General features: G+C 43.9%; 1 protein-coding gene across 3 annotated transcripts in view; it reads right to left on the bottom strand.

Annotated features, from left to right (window-relative positions):
* Nucleotides 1–3,964: 3,964 nt before the first annotated feature.
* Nucleotides 3,965–26,652, bottom strand: part of LOC133558125 (glucagon receptor-like) — an 86,307-nt gene continuing 63,619 nt past the window's right edge. For all 3 annotated transcript variants that reach the window (XM_061909267.1, XM_061909266.1, XM_061909269.1), the window contains exons 7-14: nt 22,798–22,954; nt 22,550–22,709; nt 22,206–22,266; nt 17,834–17,903; nt 17,652–17,743; nt 17,300–17,438; nt 17,155–17,196; nt 3,965–4,505 (exon numbers count right to left, since the gene is read on the bottom strand). In XM_061909267.1, coding sequence (XP_061765251.1) covers nt 4,434–4,505; nt 17,155–17,196; nt 17,300–17,438; nt 17,652–17,743; nt 17,834–17,903; nt 22,206–22,266; nt 22,550–22,709; nt 22,798–22,954 — 793 coding nt within the window. In that variant the 3' untranslated portion in view covers nt 3,965–4,433. The remainder of the gene's footprint in view (nt 4,506–17,154; nt 17,197–17,299; nt 17,439–17,651; nt 17,744–17,833; nt 17,904–22,205; nt 22,267–22,549; nt 22,710–22,797; nt 22,955–26,652) is intronic.

Consider the following 26,652-nt stretch of genomic DNA (forward strand, 5'->3'; position numbering starts at 1 on the left):
TCCGGGAGGAGCTCAAAGTAAAGCCGCTGCTCCTCCACATCGAGAGGAGCCAGATGAGGTGGTTCGGGCATCTGGTCAGGATGCCACCCGAACACCTCCCTAAGGAGGTGTTTCGGGCACGTCTGACCGGTAGGAGGCCACGGGGAAGACCCAGGACACGTTGGGAAAACTATCTCTCCCGGCTGGCTTGGGAACGCCTCGGGATCCCCCGGGAGGAGCTGGACGAAGTGGCTGGGGAGAGGGAAGTCTGGGCTTCCCTGCTTAGGCTGCTTCCCCCGCGACCCGACCTCGGATAAGCGGAAGAAGATGGATGGATGGATGGATTTTAAAGATGATAAACGCTTGAAAGCCTAGCGGGAGTCACTGTTTTAGCCGTCAAAGCCCTCTAAACAATTTCAAAACCATCCAGCAACGTTGTATACACACTACAACTCTACATATAGTGTAATAACAGACACCTTTCTAATTATATGTTCAATATTTACCGTATTTTGATAATTTTTATCCTTTAAGGGATTGATTTCTTTAGCACATTGATTTCTGTTTCAATAGCAGCGCACGTATGACTTCTGGCAGACTTAGTAACAGACAACAAAGACGACTATTTTATGACAAATGAGGATTCACCTTAAACTTTGGAATCTAAATATGCTGCTGTTTATAGAAGCGAGCACAAAGGAAGAATTTGAGTTTGAGTTTGAGTTTATTTCGAACATGCAAGCATACAACAAGATTGACGTGTTGTAGCAGACTGAAGCCGGGAGAGAAAGGTAAAAGCCATTTTGACGTTATAAATATGGAACTTGGAGCCTTAAGCTATTTCGACATGAATGCCACACCCGGCCAGCTGGACCAGACAAACCACTGTCCATTGAGTGAGTCACTTTAATATCCATCATGATACACACAGCACGCCATGCGCGCAACTACAACTGCTGTACATACGCTGCCTGGCTAGCTCAAATGTGTACAAACAAAATATGAAATGTGGGCTAATACTTTACAGATACTGTAATATGATTGTTCATGTTTTTCAGTTACTACACATTGGTGTCGTATCGCAGTGTTGTGTTGATGTCGAAGCGAGCTTATCTCTTGCTGTAGCTAGCTTTTACGGCTAATACCGAAGCACGCCAAAATGTTACCACACTAGAAAAATAGTTCTTCAATGTTTGCCCTTACAATAACGATGTCGCTACAGCTTGGTTGTTATTCGGGTTGCAGAAAGTAAATCAAGAATTGTTGACGGTTCTTGAATGCATTTTTAAAGTGATTTGGAGGTACAATTGATTGCTCCTTTGAACTGCATTGCTAGCCACCCGTACGAGCCAATTTTTATGTTAAAAAGCGGGGAAAAAAACCCAACCCTTTTGTGTTCTTGTCTTTCATAATGATTGTGAACGATAGGCAAGATTCCAAAAAAAAGTGCAGTTCCCCTTTAAGTCCATTTTTTTTTTTATTCAGGAGGATAGCTATCTGGTCCCGGGGTTTTCAATTTCGTAGCGACAATTCTGCAACATTTAATTTTGCAGCAGTAATTGGTCTCTCTACCGCAGTGGACTGATTGATTGCTTGATTGAAACTTTTATTAGTAGATTGAACGGTACAGTACATATTCCATACAATTGACCCTTAAATGGTAACACACGAATAAGTTTTTCAACTTGTTTAAGTCGCGGTCCACGTTAATGAATTCATGGTAATAATGGGGAAATGTCAGGATTGGCAAAACATGTATAAAGCTCAGGTGTAGAAAAAGGACCAGTTGAGCAGAGGGACGCATAGAAATTCTTAAATACATTATTGATCTCAAGATCATCCGTAACTATACTTGTATCGGATTGGATCTGCGGAATATAATGAGATGTTGATAGATATCTGGTGTAGTTAATGAGCTAATCTTTTACCAGCTTTATCGCCATGTTCATAGAACTGAGATCCTGAATGGAGCGTTTGTTCAGTAGCAAGGACATCAAGTTCATCAAGTCCTGTAGAGGGAGCCTTTGTTGTCATTGTCATAGTTGGGAGCATAAACATTTTCAAAGTCTACTGGGGTGTTGGAAATCTGACCAGGGACAGTAAAATACCTCCCATTGGGAGCGGATATACTATTTGAGTGTTAAAAAAGGAACAGATTTACATAGCAATATAGCAACTCCCCTCAATTTGCCAGTAAATGATGAGCTGTAAATCTGTCCAATCCATCCTCTCCTCAGCCTCAAGTGATCAGAATGTTTAAGGTTAGTCTCCTGCAAGAAGATCACCTGGGCTTGCAGATGCTGAGACAATATAATAATTTACTTTATTTTATAGAATTATTAAGCCCTTTGCAATTAAAACTGGTAAACCCAATACCACACCCGTCGGACATCGCTGTTAGATTAGGCTAGGTAAAACTCAAGAGAATAATCTTGACTGAAAAGAAAAACAAAACAGTGACCAAACGCACCCCAGGACCCCGAAACTTTTGCAAAAGCATATGGCCTGGATGTGCGCAACATCCCCTCCCCACAAACAACCATTTGTAGTCCTCTATTTCCTAAATGCCGGCGGCCAGCTATCTTGCTAGCATGTCTCCTCGATCGAATCTGGGGCAACTCCCATTTTAATGTTTTTGTCAACAAAGCTTGCTGTCTTTGTTGGATCATCTAACCTGGGAGTCTGGCCGTTAGATAAAGTGATTTGCAGCGTCGACAGAAGGAGAAGTCCAAACTGGGACATAAATGTAGCTTTCTCTTCACCGTAGTAAAGACGACTCGTCTCCGAGCCACGGTCAGAGTGAAGTTAGGAAAAATCCAAATCCTCATGCCCATATAGAAGAGCAGAGAATCCTCACCCGCCCGTCGTAGAATCTGGTTCCAAAAACGAGCAGTTAAAGAGGATCGCCATCTGTAGGCCTAGCACACAGGGTCCGGTGGGCATAGTCCAACATAGGCTTGTCGTCAAGCTTCAGCACCGCTTGCAAGAACTGAACGGTGAACTCAGTTTTACGGGGGCCTTCACACCTCTCAGCAAAGCCCACCACTTGGACATTATTACATCTCGGGCGGCCCTCCAGATCATCACATTCTTTAGAGAGGAGATCCACGGTGGCTAGCGATGGCCCCGCTATAGGACGAGTGATTGCTCTTGAATGGCTCCATAACAGCCGCTATCATTACTCTGAAAACGAATTTAAGTTTGTCGAGGATGCCGGCTCGCATTTCATCTGTCTTTTAACTTTCGCTCCTAAAAACGACCGAATCCTCCATATCATCTTGATCCGGAGGCGCACAAGGCTTTAATCGGCCTAACTTGTCAGATTTTCCTCAACCAGACATCTCCGAATTCACAGGTGAAACTTAAAAAAAAGAAGCTCCATATGATAGGTTAGTAAAAGGTATGGTAAAGTTAACAACTGGAGTTAGCAGAACTGCTAATAAGACATAACAAAGATCACATTTCCATGGAGCCCCTCGCTAAGCACAACTTGCACCGTCCAGCTCAACCAGATGTCCTTAGTAACACTCTGAATTTGTGACTCAAACGAGAGAGTTGGGTCAAAAATAATACCAACATTCTTTACCGAGTTGCTTTGTATAATTGTTTTATTGTCAAATGTTAAGGTGGAATCCATCAGCAGCACTGATAATCTGGGCAATTAACTGATCAATTGGATACTTCATACATTTAATCTGTTGGATGTAGCGCAGGACTATTTATTGTTGATAATATTGAGTCACACTATTTTCTGAAAACGGCCCAGAAGCCCCACCAGGACACCACTGCTCTATATGATCTGAGCAATAATGTTTTTTAGGAACTACCGCGAAAACTCTATTAAAAAATCTTCTATTTCCAACGAGTGCTCTGCTATATTTAAGAGTCTGATGCAAAAATACGAGTAATAAATCTTGCTTCGTCAGCCATAGTTAGCCATACAACATTGCCTGAATTCATTTTATCACATTTTAACTTCCCCATATTGGCAAACATACATTTTTATTAATTAATTTACATAACAATTAAAATACCTTAATAAGTAAAACGATCACACTTATTTCTGCACAGAGACAACAATACCACAATGATACAAAACTCAGTGCTTTTGAACTGAACAATAATTTCAGTGTTTAGTCTGACTCTAGATCTACAACATGTGGGAGTAACTCCATGGGGTCATGAAGATGAATGACGAAAGACACCGGCATGGCTCCAGACGCCAGCACAGGCTCATCTCCAGCTGCAGACTGTAGTCGGGTGTCACCCTTTGTTACGTTGGGACAATGCAGGGGTGAGGACTCGGTTTGCTGGGCGATTGTCTGGATAGTATGATGAAAAATCAAAGAACTGTTCGGAGTGCATGGCGAGGCGTTGGCTATTGCCCTCATTGTGCTCTCGGGGGATCTGTTGCACTCCGGCACTGGCTCTACGCGTGTGTCAAACCCGGCTAGTCACTGTCCACAACAAACAATCTCTGCTTCTAACCTCCAGGTGCGCAGCTTCCTCTTCAGCTCTGTCCTCACCTGTAGGCAAGTACACAGACAGATCTCCATTTGTGTATGTAGCATGCATGTTGATATTCATACAGTTAAGTCTGAAAAATATCACAATTGATAAAAGTGAAACAAGCATAAGATGGCCCTGTTTATGACAACCAAATCATCAAGTCCAGGTCCACTATGTTCTTTGTATAACCAAAAAGTGCATCACAGTCAGATTATTTCCACTTTTTAATTATGATTAATCACAGGTTATTATTACTTGCTTTTATAATTTAGATTAATGTTACCACCTGTTTTGCCCGGTCATTCTTTTTTTTTTAAGTTTTTGGGTATGTTTTCCCGTGTTTTTCTTTTATTTTGTTTCCACGTCCTGTTCTGTCTGTGTTGTTCCTGCAGGAGCTTCACCCCTACAGCTATGCGCTGTCTTTTTCACATAGGGGTGATTAGTGATTATGTTTTGCACCTGCTAGGATCATTACCTGAGGACTTTATAAGCCATTCTCACAACCCGGTTGATTGTGAGATCACTGCATGGGTTTTGTGTTTGTTGGTGGAACGCACAAGGTATGTGGACTATGATATGTTCACCTTGGATTGTGTTTTGTTTGTTGGCTCACCAATTCAGCTGTCCCTGTGCCTTTTTGTGTGTGTTCTTTCTTCACTGTTTTGTACATTTGGACATTAAATTCAGCGGCCTGCTGCTTTCTGCTTTTTGGGGTCACAACCTCCACTATGAAGATAATTCATAACAGAAGGATTCCACCAATGACAAGAGACCCCGTGGAGAAGTACAGTGTAGAATTGATAGACGACTGGTACTTGAAGGTGTTGGGAGTTGGAGAAAGAGAACATGCTAAACTCTCAGGACGATACAGGGCAAAAAGTGGGGGGCCCAGAAAGACGACTGGACCCAATTAACCCTGTTTTGCCAGGTGACATCATTAAATCACCCCACCCCGTGGACGTTGATGTGGGCAAAGGCCAATCCCAGCTGCTTATCCATGCAGACCTCCACAACACCAAACTCAGGTGCCGACAGCTGACATTTGATCGTCGCCACAGCCTAATTATGGTAACCCAATACCTCATTTTGCTGAACAGTTAATTTCCTAGGCTGTGAGCCAGTGTACCCCAGGCCAGACCAAACCACAGCCTTCCGAGGCTCAGGCTCCTCCCACCTCATCCACTCCACACTCTTTTAAAGCTCCTGCATTTCCTGTTTCCCCGCCAATACCGGCTCACAGCGTCCCAAAGCCCACCCATCCTTGGCTTCTTCCCCCCCTGGGGTCGCGGGTCAGTAGCTAACCATGCGCCAACAATGCTATGTGCAGCAAGGCCGCCACCGCTATCACAACATGCAGTGAGGCCGGCGGCGGCAATGTTACGCGCAGTGAGGCCAACGCCGCCATCGATATGTGCAGTGAGACCATGGTTGCCAATGCTATGTCCAGTGAGGCTGCCGCCACCAACGCTACATGCAGTGAGGCTGCCAACGCTACGTAAAGCGAGGCCATCACCGCCAGCGCAACATACAGCGAGGCCGCAGCCGCCAGATCGATGTCCAGGGATGCCATCGCCACCTGCTCTTCCTGTGGGTCTGCTGCCAACACCACCTTCAGTGTTGTTTCCTGTGGGTTCGCCGCCAACGCAAACTACAGTGCCACTTCCTGTCTCTCTTCCAAAGGGGTTTACAATGACGCCAGCTTCGTCTCCAGCCCTGCAGCAGGTGAGCTGGAGGTCAAGCATGCTCGCCTGTTGCAGAAGCACCCGTCTAGCACCTGCAATGCTCCTCCTCGTCAGCCGCAAGGATGACCATTTCATGGACGTCCTCTGCGCCATCAGCAACAACGCCCGGGATACGGGTGGGGACCTCTGCGGCTGCTGAGGTTTTCTTGTGGTTCCCGTCCACCTTCTTTTCAGGCCACGTGTTTGGCCCTACTTTTAACCCCCGTCTCGCCAGGGGCAGCAGCTGCTGAGGCAGGTTTCTTGCTTGTCACATCCTCCTACTCATCAGCTCCAGGGGTGTACCACTCACCGCCGCCGCCTGGCTGCAGTGTCACTTGGCCTGGTCACCCGCCACCAACTTCTCCCTCCATCCTCGCATAACTTTAGACTTGTTTTTTTGGGGGGTTCTGGAATGTCGGGAATCTATCCCCTAAGGAGGTACTGTTACAACCTGTTGCACCAGGTCATTCTTTGTTTAGCTTTTTAGGCATATTTTCCTATGTTTCGTTTCACTTCCTGTTTTGCGCTTTTATTTTGTTACTGCAGGAGCTTCACCCCTGCGGCTTTGCGCTTTCTTCATCATCTGGAGGTGATTAGTGATTATGTTTTGCACCTGCTATGTTAATTACCTGAACATTACCTGGAGGTAGAAAGCTCTTCAGTGGCAGGGCTCCTGGTGTCGTTGAGATCCGCCCGGAGCTGCTTAAGGCTCTGGATTTGTGGGGCTGTCCCTGTTGACAAGACTCTGCGGCATTGCGTGGACATCGGGGGCGGTGCCTCTGGATTGGCAGACCGGCATAGTGGCGCCGTGGTGGTTCCTCTCTTTAAGAAGAGGAACCGGAGGGTGTGTTCCAACTATCGTTGGATCGCATTCCTCAGCTTACAGTAAGGTCTATTCAGCTGTACTGGAGAGGAGGCTATGACGGATAGTCAAACCCCGGATTTAGAAGAAACAGTGTGGTTTTCGTACTGGTCGTGGAACTGTGTACCAGTTCTATGCCCACGGCAGGATCCTCGAAGGTACATGAATGTTTGCTCAACCAGTCTACAAGTGCTTTGAAGACGTGGAGAAGGCATTTGACCTTGTCCCTCGAAAAGTGTAGGGTATTGGACCGCCTGATTGTGGCGGCCCATTCCTTGTATGATCGGGGCCAAGGCTTGGTCTGCACTGCCAGCAGTAAGTCAGACCCATTTCCAGTGAGGGTTGGACTCTGCCAGGACTGCCCTTTGTCACCTCTGTCCAGGCGCAGTCAGGGCACTGATGGGATCCGGTTTGGTGGTTGCAGGATTAAGTCTCTGCTTTTTGCAGATGAGGCGATCCTGCTGGCTTTATCTGGCCAGGATCTTCAGCTCCGACTGGATCAGTTTGCAAATGAGTGTGAAGCAGCTGAGATGAGAATCAGCACCTCCAAGTCCGAGTCCATGGTTCTTGTCTTGAAAAGGGTGGAGTGCCATCTCCTGGTTGGGGAGGAGATCTTGCTTAAAGTGAAGGACTTCAAGAACCTCAAAATTGTGTTCACGAATGAATGAAGAGTGGATCAGGAGATCGACAGGTTTATTGGTGCGGTGTCTCCAGTGATGCAGACCCTGTCTGGATCTGTTGTTGTAAAGTAGGAGCTGAGTCGGAAGGCAAAGCTCTCAATTCACCGGTCGACCTACGTTTCATCCTCACCTAGGGTCCTGGAGAGGTGTTTAAGGCACGTACGACTTTGTCTCCCAGCTGGCCTGGGGACACATCAAGATTCCCCGGAAGAGCTGGTTGAAGTGGCTTGGGAGAGGGTAGTCTGGGCTTCTCTACTTAGGCTGCTGCGGATAAGTGGAAGAAGATCGATGGATGGGTGTATGGAAGTGTATATGACCATGACATTTGGGTTTGGCAAAGGCCTTTTAATTTAGGTTGATTTACTGAACAAGGGAGCACATTTCCTGTTTAAAAATAGGAAACAGACTGAGCAGGCATGGCATCAGACAGGTCTGCCCAATCTCTGGTCAGTTATACAGCCTGGCCATTGAATATCTTTTATGCACACTTTAGACTGGCAGGTCTAGTCATACCAGGAACAGCCATGGATCCCCATCATCCACCCTAGAACACTGCATACGCAGATGACATTAGTATACCTGTAGGAAAACACTCAAATGTCTGCTGTTTATAACAGGCTTTCAGTTATTTCCTAAAGTCTACATCTGCCAAAGTAAACTGGACAAAGAGATAGGCACTGTTGGTTGATGAGTGGGCAAATAAGACTGTGCTCCATCATTAAATGGGTAAAAGAAGGGATCAGATTTTTGGGCATTTTTTTGGACAAGGGTTCCTTCAATTAAAAGAACTGGGACAGAGTGGAGGCAAAAGTGCGTCCGAGGCTGTCTAAATAGAAATGGTTGCTGCCTTAACTGAGTTATGGGGGAATTGTTGTTTAATTGTTTAATTGTTTAATTGTTTATTTAGGCTCCCCATTAGCCGACGAATCAGTGGCAGGCTAGTCTTCCTGGGGTCCTCATTAAAATATAAGTTACAATAACATACTCAAGATACAATCATAATACACTAACAATACATACATTATCATTATGTATCATAATACCTGTATAGATACACAACAATAAAATATAAAGTTAGAACCGAGGCAAAGGCAAAAACAATGAATGAAAAGAGCATCTCAACGCAGACAAATCTTTAAAAGTCTTTCAAATCCTACCTTACTTTGTGGAAGAGTATTCCACAACGTGCGCAACCCGAGGGTCCTTGGTTCAATTCCCACCTAGTACCAACCTCGTCACGTCCGTTGTGTCCTGAGCAGGACACTTCACCCTTGCTCCTGATGGGTGCTGGTTAGCGCCTTGCATGGCAGCTCCCTCCATCAGTGTGTGAATGTGTGTGTGTATGGGTAATTGTAGAAGTAGTGTCAAAACGCTTTGAGTACCTTGAAGGTAGAAAAATGCTATACAAGTACAACCCATTTATCATTTATAGTGTATTTATCACAAAATAATAGCCCTATACAGTACAGTGACTTTCATGGCGTTGGTTCTTGGGCGTGGCAATGCTAGTCCTTGAGATGAGGTTCTGGTGCCGTACCTATGAATGTCAGAACTATAACCAAAGTGACAAGCAATATCTATAGGACAATGGGTAGAAATAAAATTTCTTAAAAATAACAATGTTATGATCTGCTGCCCGGATCATATCATGTTCAGATTTTGAGTCTGTTTTGTATTATGTTCTGCTAACGTTTGACTTAGTTCCTGGTTGCACTTCCTTGTTTGTTCTGTCATCATAGTAACGTATTTTCACCTGCCGCGGTTTCCAGACGCACACCTGTTTTTGTTAATCACTGCGCTTATTCAAGCCTGCCTTTTCCGTTGATTCGACCTTGTTTCCTAATTTGTGTTTCACAACAGTGACTGCTCTGATTCCAGATCGGTACTTGCTAGCTTCCGTGCTAAGCCTTTGCTCCTCTAGCTACCATGCTAGTAGTTTTGTTTTGCCTTTTGTGCCTTGTGCAAGTTTTTCTGTTCATAGTCTGTTTTAATTTTGAATAAATTATTTGTTCCTTACCTTCACGCTGTGTCCGAGCCCGACTGCACTCTGAGAGAACAACCTGCATCACCACGATGCCACACAATCGTCACAGTAGGAAGCAAGGAGAAAAAAGTCATTTCGCTGCGGGCTTTTTGGAGGTCGACGAAGGAACATGGGTTGTACTCCGAGCGATGGGGGCTGAGACGCTCCGCTGCTCGCCAAGTGAAGAAATGATTTGCGGACCTGGAGGTTTCCCGGTCCCGCTCAACTCCACCTGGTCCAGTGATGTCCCATCTCAACCTGCTCGCACTCGTCAGCGAAGGCAGAAGTCGCAAAAGAAGGCTTCGCCTCGCGACAGGGACGTTTCAACCCCGCTAACCTTCCCTCCGGAACACAGCCAGCTTCAAGCAGCCCAATACTCCCCTCAGTTGTCAGGTAATTCCTTTGTTCCATTTTCCAAAGACTCCTCCGGCCCACCTGTCAATCACTATGACGTCATTCCGTTGACGCCCTCCGATGACGTTCCCCTTTCTCCGTTTGATGACAGCAGTGACGAATAATTTTTTTTTTAATTCTGAAAATTCTTTATCTCAGTTACAAACGACTTTAACTCATCAAGCAAACAATTTCAATTTATCAATTTAGCCAGCCCCAGTCCAAGCTCAGCCCCCCATTGTTTTGACCCCACCCCCTGTGGCTCAAGCTCCGCCCACTCTTCGGTTTGCTGCACTTCCTGCCCCAACTTCTCCAGATTTCGAGACACACCTTGAAAGGTACAGTCCAGCCTGGGTGGATGAGTGGTATCGGAGGGTTCTGGTCAAATTAAAGCTGGAGGAAAAAATAAAAGCGGCAGAGAACTCTCCGCATGCTATTGCGGAGCGCAATAGACTTCTTGGTCAATCGAGAGGGGAGAAGTCTAACCCCCTCCTGACCTCCCTCCACCCACCCTTAAGGACAATCCCAGACCACAGGGAGCGCGTCTGGGATCCGTTTCTTGAGGGGGGGGCTAGTGATTGGAGTTGTGCTGCGGAGGTGGCCCAGCTGCGCCCAACCGAGCCACAATCCGCTGCGCGGCCACCTTCACCGTTTTTTGAGCCGCCAAGCCGCAACCTCCTGCACAGCGACCTTCACCGGTATTTCGGCCTGCCAAGCTGCAACCCCCAGCTAGGCCTCCACCACCGGTTTTTCGCCCCGCCAAGCCGCAACCTCCGACGCGGCCTCCAACACCAGTATTTCGGCCTGCCAAACTGCAACCCCCAGCTAGGCCACCTCCATCTGTACCACGGCTAGCTGCACCACGGCTAGCACCTGTAGCTAGTCCAAGCCCTAGTCCAGACCCTAGTCCACGTCCTAGTCCAAGTCTGGTTTTCAGACCAGCACCTGACCCAGGTCTGGATCCCATTCCAGCACCTGTCCTTAGGCTGGATCCCACTCCAGCACCTGATCCAAGGCTGGAACCCATTCCAGCACCTGATCCTAGGCTGGATCTCACTCCAGCACCTGATCCAAGGCTGAATCCCACTCCAGCACCTGACCCTAGGCTGGATCCCACTCCAGCACCTGACCCTAGGCTGGATCCCACTGCAGCACCTGACCATAGGCTGGACCCCACTCCAGCACCTGATCCAATGCTGGATCCCACTCCAGCACCTGATCCAATGCTGGATCCCACTCCTGCACCTGATCCAAGACTGGATCCCACTCCAGCACCTGACCCAAGTCTGGATCCCACTCTAGCACCTAACCCAAGTCTGGATCCCAATCCAGCATCTGACCCAAGGCTGGGGGTCATGTTATGATCCGCTGCCCGGATCATATCATGTTCAGGTTTTGAGTCTGTTTTGTATTATGTTCTGCTAATGTTTGCCTTAGTTCCTGGTTGTACTTCCTTGTTTGTTCTTTCACCATAGTAACATGTTATTTTCACCTGCCGCGGTTTCCAGACGCACACCTGTTTTTGTTAATCACTGCCCTTACTTAAGCCTGCCTTTTCCGTTGATTCGACCTTGCTTCCTAATTTGTGTTTCACAACAGTGACGACTCTGATTCTAAATCTGTACTCGCTAGCTTCCTCGCTAAGCCTTTGCTCCTCTACCTCCCATGCTAGTAGTTTTGTTTTGCCTTTTTGGCCTGTGCAAGTTTTTCTGTTCATAGTCTGTTTTAATTTTGAATAAATTATTTGTTCCTTACCCTCACGCTGTATCCGAGCCTGACTGCACCTTGAGAGAACAACCCGCATCATCACGATGCCACGCAATCGTCACAAACAATAGGTTTTTTGAAAATTCTGTTGATAACTTTCGCCCATTTATGGCTTTCGTGCATATTTTCAACACTAACTCTATAAATACAACCAAGAGCAAGTCCAGCTGCTCTGTTTTGGATCATTTGTATTTTTTGTAACTCACACTTAGGTGCAGAGGACTAAATTATGCTGCAATAGTCAAGATGACACGACGCCAAAGTTTGTACTACCTGTCTGCATAGGACAGGTGTTAGATTAGTGGTACACTTCCTGACGATAGCAATACTTCTGCCCCTTTTTGTAACAACTTGATTTTGATCAGACCACGACAGAGTGTTACCAAGAGTTAAGCCCAAAAGTTCCACCTTGCTAAAGTGATTGATTGTAAGCCCAGCAATCTGTAAGTCTAATAAAGGGTTTGTAGTTATACTGTGTTTAGAGCCAAAGACTATACTGGTGGTTTTAGTCGTATTTAAAACCAGTCTATTGCTATTCCCCCATTCAAACACTGGATTCAAGTCCTTGGAAACAACTTGAAATGAGTTAACTTCACCTATGGTAGAAGCAAAATGATATAATGTAGAATCATCAGCATACAACATAAATTTGGATTTGTCAACCACTAAAGGGTAGATCGTTTGTAAAAATGGAAAATAAATGTGGTCCAAGGCAGCTTCCTTGCTGAACTCCACATATTAGACTATTTCAATTGGACAGCGTACCATTTAAATAAACACGTTGAGTTCTGTCAGCTAAATAGCTCTTTAGCCAAGAGATAGCCATAAAACCAACCAACCTGCTTCACCGCCATGCCCCTTCACGCAGACTCCGCTCCTCTGATGCCAACCTCTTCTCCCCACCACTCAGAACCAAGCTCCGGACTTGGGGTGATAGAGCCTTCTCCATTGCTGCTCCCACCCTCTGGAACTCTCTTCCCAAACCCATCCGTGACTGCTCAGACCTTCCCATCTTCAAAAGTCTTCTCAAAACACACCGATTCAGATCTGTTTTTAACCAGTGATTAGTGTTCTGTAATGTCCCGTCTTGTAATTGTCCTGTATGGTTATGTATTTTACAATGTGCTGCTTTGATATTTCCTATATTTTATATTATTACTTTGAACTGTTTTATATTTAAATTTTTTATCCTGTAAAGTGTCTTTGAATACTCTGAAAAGCGCTATACCAAATAAAATGTATTATTGTTATTATTATTATTATTATTATCAAAAATAAACTTGTAACACTTCAATTTGTTGATCAATAACTTATGGTCAATAAGATCAAATGTGGAGCTAAAATCTAGTAAAAGAGCACCAGAAAATAACCCATTATCAATTCCCCTTAGCCAATCATCAGACATGTTAACCAATTGCTGTACCAGTGGAATGACCTTCTCCATGACCATGTTGAGCGTTAATTATCAAATCGTTTTCTATAAAATAAGTTTGAGTACAGTATAAGTTTGAGTACAGTATAACTGTTTGAATATAATTTTTCAAGTTGTTTACAGAGAACAGATAAGATTGTGATTGGTCTACTATTCCGACTATTCAGTGTGAGTTTATGGTTTTTAATTATTGGGCTGAGTTTTCCTTCTTTCCACAGCTTTGGACAAATACCACAGGAAAAACAAGCATTAAATATATGGCAGATGGGAGTTGATATGGAGGGAGAACCTAATCTCAACAATTTGCCATCAAAGCAATAAGTACCCACACCGCTATCTGTCAAAATTGAACATAACAGTTTCTCCAGTTCATCGGTGTCTACCAGCTTAAACTCGAACTTATAGTTCTTACCTCTCATAATATGATTATCATTAGCCATGTCCAGTTGTCTCTGCTTGTCAGTATCGCCTCCACCAGTAAGCCAGTGTGTGATATCGGAGTTTCGGTAGAGCTGTCCATCAATGAAAAGTTTGTCGTCAACAAGACGGGTCCTTTTGTTTCCGTTCCTGGCTTCCATCATGATTGGATAGAGAAGATGCCGACGCCGTCTATTCATAATCTCCTGGGTGATCGAGAGGCTTTTGACTTTTAACTCCTTTCATTTCCTCATGATGGCATATTTCATTTTGGAGTCAGCCACCTTCGCCACAATTGGACATAATTTCTTGGCTTCAGGCTTAAGCTGTCCTAAACGGTGCACGGATGGTGTCCAACTCCTGTCTCTCCATCTTCACATTATCCATCAGGAAGGACTTGACAACCTGCTCTGATTTCAGGTAGGCTTCACTCCCACCCCTGGTTTCATCTGTCTGCTCACTCAGTCCATGGATGATAATGATGATAAGAGTTTAGGTTATCAAAAACTCGGTCGCCACGACTCTCTTGCACAGACTCATTGTCCTAACTCCCCCTTTGGCCATGGTTAAGACCATCCAGAGAACAATCTTGGACATCTTTTGTTCTGTGTAGCACTCCTTTCATCATCCTACTGCACAGAGACTGCTCTACCCCTGTGGCCCTAGCTGGCATAACACTGCCATGACTTTGATCGGAAGAGCTGGCATGCTGGGTTAAAATTGGCAACTGTTTTTGACAACACCTGGGGGCCTGGATCTCTCAGGACTACCACCCTTTTTAGCACCTACTGAAGTTTTCAAGGGTGGGCAAATCCATTCCATCCCTCTGGCTGCTGGAGGAACCACTGTTCTTTAACAGCCTCGTAAACAGAAACATGCTGGACTCTGCAATATTGAGAAGCAGACTGAGGGACTCAGGCTAGTGTTGTGTCGTTCGCGAACGATTCGTTCGAATGAACAAATCTTTTGAGTGAACGTACTGAACCGAATCACTTCATGAACTGATTCATTCCTTTCTCAGTTCAGTTGAGCTCCGCTGCGACCATGCCGGTATGAGTGGAACTGGCGCGAATCACTTGAATCACGTTCGCGAACGTACTGACGCAGAGAACTGACTGTGTCGCAACGTGAATCCCGTGAATCACATGACTCACGTTCGCGAACGTACTGACGCAGAGAACTGACTGTGTCGCAACGTGAATCACGTGAATCACGTCATGCACGTGATTCACGTTCGCGAACGTACTGACGCAGGGAACTGACTGTGTCGCGACGTGAATCCCGTGAATCACGTTCGCGAACGTACTGACACCGAGAAGTGACATTGAGGATCTCTTTCAGTCACTTTGCAGGTCGTCATTGGGTGCTGAGGGCTTGTGTCGTTCGCCAACTGACACACAGCGAGATCTGCCGCTGGGGAAGCTGTTACTGACTGACTCATAATTCGCCGACCTGCACACATTTTTCTATTCTATTTTTCATATCGTGTTCATTATATACCGCTTTTAGAGTGATCATAATTGTTTAAAAAAAAACAAAACACATTGGATGTGATATAAAAGGAAGAGTGATTTTTATTACAATTTTAATACATGTATGTTTTGTTAGAAACATTACATGTTAAAATAATAAAATGTAATGTGAAAAAATAAAACTTGTAACACATTTTAGAATCGTTTTTTCTGTCTTGTCAAATCCACTATGAATTGTTAAAATAAATATAATGTAATAATGTAGAAAATAATTGCATTTCAAAAACATTTAAGAATATATTTCAATTTTGTCGTCGAGTCAAATATTAAAATGTAAAAATAATAATCCCATTTGTAAATTTGTATGTAATTTTTACCACTTTAAAACACTTTATTTTTTTATTTTGTTTTCAGATCCATTTTAAAATATCATGGACAGCTCATGGAGAGGACACAAGAAAAAGAAGAAGGAAAAAAAAAAATAATATGTGTAGCAAATTTTAAAATAAATTGTTAATATTTTGTCACACACTGGGGGAAGCTGTTACTGACTGACTCATGATTCGCCGACCTGCACACAGAACTGCTGCTGCAGAAGTGATTCGGTGAACGAATCTTTTAAACGAATCAATTTAAGGAACTGGTTCTATTGATTCAGTACAGTCAAAAGAACTGCCGTTCCCATCACTAACTCAGGCTACACAACGTTTGGACACCTTTTCAAGACAAAGTCCTTGCCTGAACAAAATCATGGGAGTCCCTCTTCAAGCAAAGTTCTCAACAGAGTGAAAACAAAGGTTATTTCCTCCCTACCACCACCAATGAGAGCTTATTTGCAGTACCCTAAAAAACAGTGAACACTGAAAGGAGGGTTGTGAGTACGGTTTGACCCACTGGCCATTACACCAGCAGTGACGGAGAGGCAGGAGATCGTGTGGGGGGCAGTTACTCACTGCAATCCCTCCCCTAGACAATTTTCACACAAGTGAGAAGAAAGCTGAAAACCAAACTCGTGTGAAGGTATTACGTCTTGGTGCATTGGCAGGAGTAAAGGAGGCGAGGTGTACCAAGTTTTTTGGGCCAGGCTTCTCACCGAAAGACAGCTGGAGGTCATTGTACAAGTTGCCCATTGAAAAAATTATCGCAGACCTCCAGCGGAGGCTTGTGTTTGAGCAATAGCTACAAACAGACACAGAGTGCGCATTGAGCTAGGGGTTAGCACACACTCTTGTTTTTGTTCAAAGAAAATAGACCATTTTTCAGTTGTTCGTACAATGTCACAGGCTAAAGCTCGTGTTTGAACTTTTAAAACAATGGTTCCAGGGACTAAGTGTGGTAATTTCACTGCAATTTTTTGTTTTGGGGCAAAAATATACACGGCTCCAAAAGGGTTTGCATGCAATGCTAAATTTTTTAAATTGGCTCTGCCAAATTGGCAATTCGCATCAAAAACCAAGCAAATGGAAAAGGGTTGCAACCCCGATGTGATCCAAGCACTTAAGGATTTGGTAAAATCCTGGATAAAGGTGGAATTTTCTTTCTATAGTTTGACAGACACTTTAAAGACTTATGTTAATTACTGTTACAATAAACCTTCAGAGGGGCAGCCATTATTGTAATGATGCCCTCAATGAGAATGAGTGCTCTAAATGGTTGTTTAATTGGGCATGCTCGTTTGTCTCAATGTATTCTGGTCTAAATTTGTCCTGCAATTAGCTGGGGACCAGTCTAGTGTGTATATGGGCAAACAGTATATAAAATGTATGGATGGAAATGAATATACTGCATATATATATATATATATATATATATATATATATATATATATATATATATATATATATAAATGGCATATATATATATTACATACATACTTATATAATTTATAGAACAACCTACCTCTTTATTTGAATAACAGTATAGAACAGCCACCAGAAAACCCTGCAAAGATTCAGTAGAATAAGAATGTAAATTTCCTTGCCAAAGTGAGGCCTTAAAGCACGGACAGAACAGAAAAAAACTATGGACAAACAGTTTCACCTACCTGGAATGAGTTGAGAAAAAGTGTGAAGAATATTTTAAAATAGCGCAGAACCCCAGAGGTTTGCTCATCCGTTGCGAAGATGAAGATAACCTCATGGATCCCAAACAAAGGAATAAGGGTCAGGGTTGCCTTGGCTAGCCTAATAAGACACACAGGACAGTAGATCAGCATATTGTTTAATTAAATGGTAATGGTTTAGTTTATTTAAAAAAAAAGCTAAACATTTTTTTCTTTCTAATATTGGTTTCAAATGGGAAAAAAAAGGAATGAATGGGTGATAAATGGATCGATCTCCTCTATCCACCGTTGGTTTCAGACCATAATTGAGTGAAGTTAAACAAAAGTCACTTGCCGCAGTTTATAACCAGGATATTTACTCTGGTTGTTGGCTCGCAGTTTGGACAAAATAACCTTCAGAATCTTCACAAAAATCAGAAAGTTGATCTGTTGAACAGATGGTGCGGAAAGACAGTAATTAGGATAGGAATGCCAAATCATGACATCCAACAAAACAAACATTATTTGCATACTTACAAGGGTAGCAAAAAGAATGGGGGAACGAATGATCCACCAGTAGTTCATGTTCTCATTGACAGCCCAGCATCTGTGAAGATAAGAGGAACTCATTCCTTTCCAGTCTCATGTGGAATACTGTTTGTAGAGACCATCTAAACCAGGGCTATTCAACTGGCGGCTGAGGGCCAAATCTGACACCAGAGTTCAGTTTACAATTTGGAAGACAAACATTTTTTCAGCAAAAATCCTAAAAAAAATAGAGTGCTCTTGTTGTATAGAGGAACTTGGTCCGTCGACAGATCCTTGCATTGACATTTTAACTTTGCTAGCAAAAATTGATCCAGTAGTATTCAACCGCCGAAGCTTTTAATTTGGCCCGCCAAACATCACACAAAAAGTCTAGTTGAAAACCACTTAAAACAGGGTTGGCCCTGTATGCAGTACTTCCGCCACCAATCAGGGTGCAACAGCAAAGCGGCTGTGTCACAATGAAGCGGCAGTGAGTGAGTAGAAGAATATGGCACTATTAACCCTGAAAAAAATCTAAATAAATCGCGAAAATCAGACTTTTAACAGCGACTTGATAACAAAATATAAATTTATTAAAATTGCTAAATATGGTGATGTATTTTGTAATCCTGGTCATGTTGTTTTTGGCTGTTTAACTCTGGCTATTAAAACTGGTTTAATACATGTAGCGCTGAATTTGACCATTTGATAAAACTACACCTTAATGTTTAAGTAAGTAGTGAGTTCATTTTCTTTATAAAGTGCTCGTCATGGATAAAATAACAAAGCGCTGTATAAAACATAAATGAATTAAAACAACAATTTAATTAAAGCAACATCATGAAAAGGATAAATAGTGGATTAAAAATTATAGTTAAAAAGGTTCATTACCTGAAAGCTTTACTAAAAAGACAAGTCTTCAAAAGTGTTAAGTCACATGTGTGCAATGTTTGCTGTGTGTATTAACAATAAACCTATTTCATTTAAATAACATACACAATGGACATTATTTATATAAAATGCACAATGGGTGTTAAACTTTAGTAATGCTTGTATTTACAGTCTCACAATCTTAAATAAAGGAAGACGCATAAAGAAATAAAACTGTTAAAGAAAAATGATTCAAAAAGAAGGAACATCAACAAAACTTAGCTTCTGTTTCTTCATGATGTTTATCCGTATAGTCCAGGGGTCACCAAAATGTAGAAAGAGCCATATTGGACCAAAAACACAAAAACAAATCTGTCTGGAGCCACAAAAAATTAAAGCCATATTACACACAGATAGCGTGTCATGAGGTATCAATTGAATTAAGAGGACTTAAGGGAAACTATCCATCCATCCATCCATCCATCATCTTCCGCTTATCCGAGGTCGGGTCGCGGGGGCAACAGCCTAAGCAGGGAAGCCCAGACTTCCCTATCTCCAGCCACTTCGTCTAGCTCTTCCCGGGGGATCCCGAGGCGTTCCCAGGCCAGCCGGGAGACATAGTCTTTCCAACGTGTCCTGGGTCTTCCCCGTGGCCTCCTACCAGCTGGACGTGCCCTAAACACATCCCTAGGGAGGCGTTCGGGTGGCATCCTGACCAGATGCCCGAACCACCTCATCTGGCTCCTCTCGATGTGGAGGAGCAGCGGCTTTACGTTGAGCTCCTCCCGGATGGCAGAGCTTCTCACCCTATCTCTAAGGGAGAGCCCCGCCACCCGGCGGAGGAAACTCATTTCGGCCGCTTGTACCCGTGATCTTATCCTTTCGGTCATGACCCAAAGCTCATGACCATAGGTGAGGATGGGAACGTAGATCGACCGGTAAATTGAGAGCTTTGCCTTCCGGCTCAGCTCCTTCTTCACCACAACGGATCGATACAACGTCCGCATTACTGAAGACGCCGCACCGATCCGCCTGTCGATCTCACGAGCCACTCTTCCCCCACTCGTGAACAAGACTCCTAGGTACTTGAACTCCTCCACTTGGGGCAGGGTCTCCTCCCCAACCCGGAGATGGCACTCCACCCTTTTCCGGGCGAGAACCATGGACTCGGACTTGGAGGTGCTGATTCTCATTCCGGTCGCTTCACACTCGGCTGCGAACCGATCCAGTGAGAGCTGAAGATCCCGGCCAGATGAAGCCATCAGGACTACATCGTCTGCAAAAAGCAGAGACCTAATCCCGTGGCCACCAAACCGGAACCCCTCAACGCCTTGACTGCGCCTAGAAATTCTGTCCATAAAAGTTATGAACAGAATCGGTGACAAAGGACAGCCTTGGCGGAGTCCAACCTTCACTGGAAATGTGTTCGACTTACTGCCAGCAATGCGGACCAAGCTCTGACACTGATCATACAGGGAGCGGACTGCCACAATAAGACATTCCGATACCCCATACTCTCTGAGCACTCCCCACAGGACTTCCCGAGGGACACGGTCGAATGCCTTCTCCAAGTCCACAAAGCACATGTAGACTGGTTGGGCGAACTCCCATGCACCCTCAAGAACCCTGCCGAGAGTATAGAGCTGGTCCACAGTTCCACGACCAGGACGAAAACCACACTGTTCCTCCTGAATCCGAGGTTCGACTATCCGGCGAAGCCTCCTCTCCAGTACACCTGAATAAACCTTACCGGGAAGGCTGAGGAGTGTGATCCCACGATAGTTGGAACACACCCTCCGGTCCCCCTTCTTAAAGAGAGGGACCACCACCCCGGTCTGCCAATCCAGAGGTACCGCCCCCGATGTCCACGCGATGCTGCAGAGTCTTGTCAACCAAGACAGCCCCACAGCATCCAGAGCCTTAAGGAACTCCGGGCGGATCTCATCCACCCCCGGGGCCTTGCCGCCGAGGAGCTTTTTAACTACCTCAGCGACCTCAGCCCCAGAAATAGGAGAGTCCACTACAGATTCCCCAGGCACCGCTTCCTCAAAGAAAGACGTGTTGGTGGGATTGAGGAGGTCTTTGAAGTATTCCCTCCACCGATCCACAACATCCGCAGTCGAAGTCAGCAGAACACCATCCGCACCATACACGGTGTTGATAGTGCACTGCTTCCCCTTCCTGAGGCGCCGTATGGTGGTCCAGAATCGCTTCGAAGCCACATGAGCTAAAATATAGCTACAAATGAAGCATAATGATGCAATATGTACATATAGCTAGCCTAAATAGCATGTTAGCATGGATTAGCTTGCAGTCATGCAGGGACCAAATATGTCTGATTAGGACTCCACACATGTCAATAACATCAACAAAACTCACCTTTGTGCATTCATGCACAACGTTAAAAGTTTGGTGGACAAAATGAGACAGAAAAAGAAGTGGCATAAAACACGTCCTAGAAAGTCGGAGAAAGTTGTACATGTAAACAAACTACGGTGAGTTCAAAGACCGCCAAAATTAGTAGGACAAAACGGCGCTTGCCAAATACTTGAATCAGTGAAGCATGTTTAATATAAACAGTGTGCTTTATAAAAATTAGTGAGGTTTGTCTCATGTTTGTCCTCCTGCAGAAACCATATTAAAACAAAAAATAATGTTTTTTTCCCCTCATTTTTTTCCATTTTTCATACATTTTTTAAAAAGCTCCAGAGAGCCACTAGGGCAGTGATAAAGAGCCGCAGAGCCGCGGGTTGCCGACCCCTGGTCTAGCCTGATCCCAGGCCAGCGAGGCCACAAAACATACAGTATATATAAATGTATTTCATTTCTACATTTAAAATAGAATATAATTAATTGGGTTATGTGAAAAATGAAAGAAGAAGGACGGTGTTGGCAAAAGGAAATTAAAAATTTAATGAAGTTGAGTCTTCATCTTCCTCATGGATCAAAGTAAAAGACCAAAGTAGCCATCAGGTGCCCAGTTTAGAAAAAGAAGAAAAGTAGATGATAAACGGGCACAAGGTAAAGGTATATGCAGATTTCCATGAGAAGACGACAGTATTTGGTTTTCAGTTGTGCTGAACTAGCAACTGTAGGGCCAATACAGATAGACAACAGTCACACTCACGTTCACACACTTTGGACCAATTTAGTGTTGCCAATCAACCTGTACCCAGGTCCATGTCTATTAAAGTGGTAGAAAGCCGCAGTACCCAGAGGGAACCCACGCAGTCAGGGGAGAACATTCAAACTCCACACAGAAAGACCCTGAGACCGAGTGGCCTGCATATATAATATGATGTATTGCTGTGTTGGTTGGGAAGGAGGTGAAGAGATGCTTCACACAGGGTGTAAATTTGGCCAGGACCGCCTCTGCTTCGGAATATACAAAATAAGTAGAATAATACTACAGGTGAAAGTCCGGCCCTCCGGGTCCTTAGCTTTCTGGAAAAATGGCCCCCAAAACGATTTAGCTGAATATCCCTGATCTAAATGTTTCATAATTACTTACTCTTTGTTTTCTTTCAGTAGCTTCATTACCGCCCAAGGAATCACAAAGAGAAGTGGCGTTCCTAAGACAGAAATGGTGAATATTGCACAGCAGGCTCATAAAACATGGATTATGAATTTATTGACAGACTAGAGTAACATGGATATGACTGATGTGTTTCCATGGCATCCTTTCTATTAAAAAATATCAAGCATTCATGTACACAGCATACCTCATGTTCTTGTTGTGGTTTAGCCACATCTTTGATTTACAGTGGAGTTTAATTTGAAAGGAAAAGCAGGGGAGATTGGCCCTACGGTTCAAAGTAATCAGCTTTGGTAAACCTACTACAGTGCATCTCTTACCCCAACCGAGACAGATGTATGGCAGGTATTTGTTGCTGTCGATGAGCACTGAGGCGATGAGCACAGAGTACAAATAAATGGCCTCTCCAAAGAACCAGTAATGGTTGGCGAGCACACAGTACTGCATCAACACCTGCGCTATCCTGCAGCCAATGGCAGCCTGAGCACAGGAAACAACACATATTACAGAATGTGCGCGCTAATTGCCATTCATAAGTCATAAGGAGGTGTAATATGGCGAGGAGCACCTGATGGCTGAGCATCTCGCTCACGTCCGTGGGTTTCATGATCTCCCGTCCCCAGTGGCGTTCCAGCATAGTGTCCTTAACAATGACGGACACAGCTCGCAGGATGAAGGACAGGAAGAGGTTTGCATGGATGTAGTTCCGTGTGCAATGCAGTTTCCTTGCAGAGAAACATGCAAATATGATACAACTTATGGCAGCTGGCCCAAACACGCCATTAGAAACACTGACCTACATTTCAATTAATAAATCATTTATTTGTTTGGAATGTGTTTAAATGTACAGCACAGTGAGTTTCACACTTATATGTAACAATTGAGTATGTCCAAAAAGGAATAGAAAGAAGCAAAGCTTATCTGATCCCACCACTGTCCAATGAAAACCTCTGATATTGTTATTAGGCACTGTTCTTTCTTTGTTATACTTTGTAAATATAACATCTCTTAACTCTTGATCCATGTTTACACTTTAAGTTGATTAAATAATCTATTCCATAGTTTAATTCAACATATAAATGTGCTAAATGCTTTCAATGTCGTGCTAAATGCTTTCAATGTCATGCGTTGTGGAGAGGCGGAGCCCCCCGAAGACAAGAAGGCAGATAGCGGTGCAGAGGAGACAGGTGGCCTTGGCAGTCCTCATCTCCTGCCCCTTCAAAAAAGGGAGGGGGGGAGTAGGCTCAGCCGGATGGAAGCCCGGCTTGAGTCTGGCGATGGAGGACTGTGGAGAGGCGGAGCCGACGGGCCGCGGCGGGGCAGGATATGCTGTGGCCCTGCTCAAGATGGCGGCCAGGAGGCGGAGAATGCGTCGGAACAAAAAGGCGGGGCGTGCCGGGAGCGACGCCGCAGCAATCGAGATCAGGTGCGTGGCTCAGACACAATCTGCCTATCTCCTCACAGTGTAGAAAAGGGAAGAAGGAGGAAAGATCAAGGAAGAAGAGGTGGAGTGTCTGCAGCACCGCAGGAGAACGAGCAAAGAGCGACATGGAACAGCACAGATGAAGGCGACAAAACGGCAGCTGAAAAGCAGACCGAGACGACCAGCGGAGGAGGAGCTGAAAGAGCGACCCGACCGACATTCAAGCTTTATTGAAAAATAAAGAGTCAAACCTGTGCAAAAGAGATGTCCTTCCTGGGTGGTCCACGTAATCCACACGATGACGGCAAGAGTCGTTCACACACGTATATACAATATACATGTTTTATAGTCTGTTCATTCCTAAAATTATATTTCTCCTCCTTTGTTGAAAAACAAACATTTTCTGGAAACCTGTTGTTGTTTTGTTTGTACATTATTATTGCGGGCTGGAAGTGTGCAAAAGTGTATTAAAAGGTGCCATATGTAATAATGTGGCAGGAAATGGTCAAAATTCTGTAGTTCCCTCCCACTCTCCATGATTGAGGTTGCCAGATACGCAGCCGAATTCGAATCGCACTCCAAGGTACCTCAAATGGCAATCAACAAGTCCTAGGCTGTAGGTTTCTCTTGTTAATGCTTCTTGTAAGATGCTTTATCAAGTAAACATGCCACATTTTATCGATGTCCATTAGCCAAATGTATTTGTAAAGTTACGCAGCAATATTTTTCCTGGGAGTCGGGACAAATTGTTGGCATTACCCTGCTAAAATGTCTAGTTTGACTGCACGGACCACCATCGAAACATTTATACATAATAATGAATAATATATCGCATAGGCCTACTTTAATGGCAAGCCAAGGCCAACAATAAAATTAATGCCACATTTTGTTCAGCATAACTCCCTGTTGCATCCAGTCTGAAGCACTGCATTCTCTTCCATGTACGCACATCCCCATCGTTCAGTGCAGAGTGCAATTCTATGAGACAACCCACGTTACGTAAAAACCACGTTACGCATAAATCCTATAGCCTATTACCATGTCAATACGCACAGTAGAAAATATTGTGCCAAGCAAATACCACCCCATATGTGCCTGATGCACATACAGTACCAGAAACCGCAATTAGCCTTGCTAATGCCGGAACGCATTTCCTCAGCATATCTTCATGTTGAGAACGAAATAGGCAATAACACAAGCCATATCCACATAAGTTTTTTGTTGAAAAAATACTTTCTCCGTCAGTTGACATCGACATATAGGCTAACGGACATATATTTCCCCCGTTAGCCTATATGTCGATGTGTCATGGACTGGGCTAGCATGCTAAGCATTCGTTGCATGAACGTACGGCTTTGTTAGACAAGATCATAGACTGTATTGGACAATATAGTTTACATACCAAATGTCCATTTCCATTTACTACAAGTAATAAGAAAACATAAATGCCTGACTTACCTATCAAGGAGGAAATTAGCAAGTTTGGTGTCAGATGAAAAAATCTTCAATCATTTCCATCCTTCAAAGGCATCTCTGATACAAATCCTCGTTTTGTTCCTAGCTTTGTCATGAATAAATTGAGAATTGGAACAACTCCTTTTAGATTTACTAAGGTCTGACATGTTTAGTAACTTTACCAGTGGCAGTAGCTCGACAAACAGGGCAGTGCGTAACTGGCAACCTGGATGTGACTCACTCAGACTTTTTAATTGGTCAAATGGTGAAGGGCGGAGCATCGAAATGAACACAATAACAAGATTTCGGGGCTGTAAATCTAATTTTAAAATGAGCATATCCCAGCTGAGCTACCGTTATCAGTTATAAAGGTATTCAAAAATAACATAAATGGTAAATGGTTGTACTTGTGTAATGCTTTTCTACCCCTTTTTAAGGAGCCCAAAGCGCTATGACAGTATTTCCACATTCACCCATTCACACACACATTCACTCACTGATGGTGGGAGCTGCCATGCAAGGTGCTAACCAGGACCAAGGGTGAAGTGTCTTGCCCAAAGGCACAACGGACGTGACTAGGATGGTAGAAGGTGGGGATTGAACCAGCAACCCTCAGATTGCTGGCACGGCCACTCTCCCAACTTCGCCACGCCGTCCCCACATGACTTAATAATGCCTCGTGACATATCAGGACCATTTAATGATGACTTGACATAAAATTATTACATAGGTCACCTTTAACTTGCGGTCTTTTCCTGATGTTTTACCAGTGTCGCTTATCGGTTGAATTATTTAGGTCCTAGAATTGACCTAGATAATACACAACAAGTAACAGGAGGATATCAAAATCCTCTGATGTACGATTTTCCTTGCCTTACGTATTACTTCCTATAGCTTTTCAGCCAATTAAAAACTACTTTTCTAATGGTGTATTATTGTAATATGCCGATTAGGATATTGTGATTGATTGTATTGAATGTTTTTGATCGGTGGAACTTTGGAAAGTTCCTCAGGAAGTTTAGAGAGGCGGGCTGTGCTGTCGAATGTTGATTGGTTGAACACAATCGGGGCGTTTTTAAAAGGTTGTATTCATAATTTCAGATGTCATTACAGTATGTAGAGACAACTTGTTTATTTCTACTTGACAACAGCGAGACAGAAGAATAATAGGAACTTTCAAGTAGCAGGACATTTTGTGGGGCATCTGTTGGCTGAAGAACGCTAATATGTGGAACACTCTCGCACTGTTTTTATGCAATTGTAGTGTTTAGATTAGTTTGCAGTTTAATATGGTTAATCAAATTTACAAGCTTCATATCTATATACAAAGCTTTGAGAAGTAGAATACATCTTTTAACATATTTACAGAGGAATATTAAGTACACAGCTGGACATCGAAGCTAGGACTCCAGCTGCACACTGGGACTCAATTGCCTCGTAGTTTGAGGATATACTGTATGTGATAGAAAGGAGGCAGTAAACAGTGGATTGAAGGTAAATTACATTAAATATTCAATAAAAATTGTGTTACTTGCTGTAACAATA

Source organism: Nerophis ophidion, linkage group LG08, assembly GCF_033978795.1.
Source record: "Nerophis ophidion isolate RoL-2023_Sa linkage group LG08, RoL_Noph_v1.0, whole genome shotgun sequence".
Taxonomy (NCBI): Eukaryota; Metazoa; Chordata; class Actinopteri; order Syngnathiformes; family Syngnathidae; genus Nerophis; species Nerophis ophidion.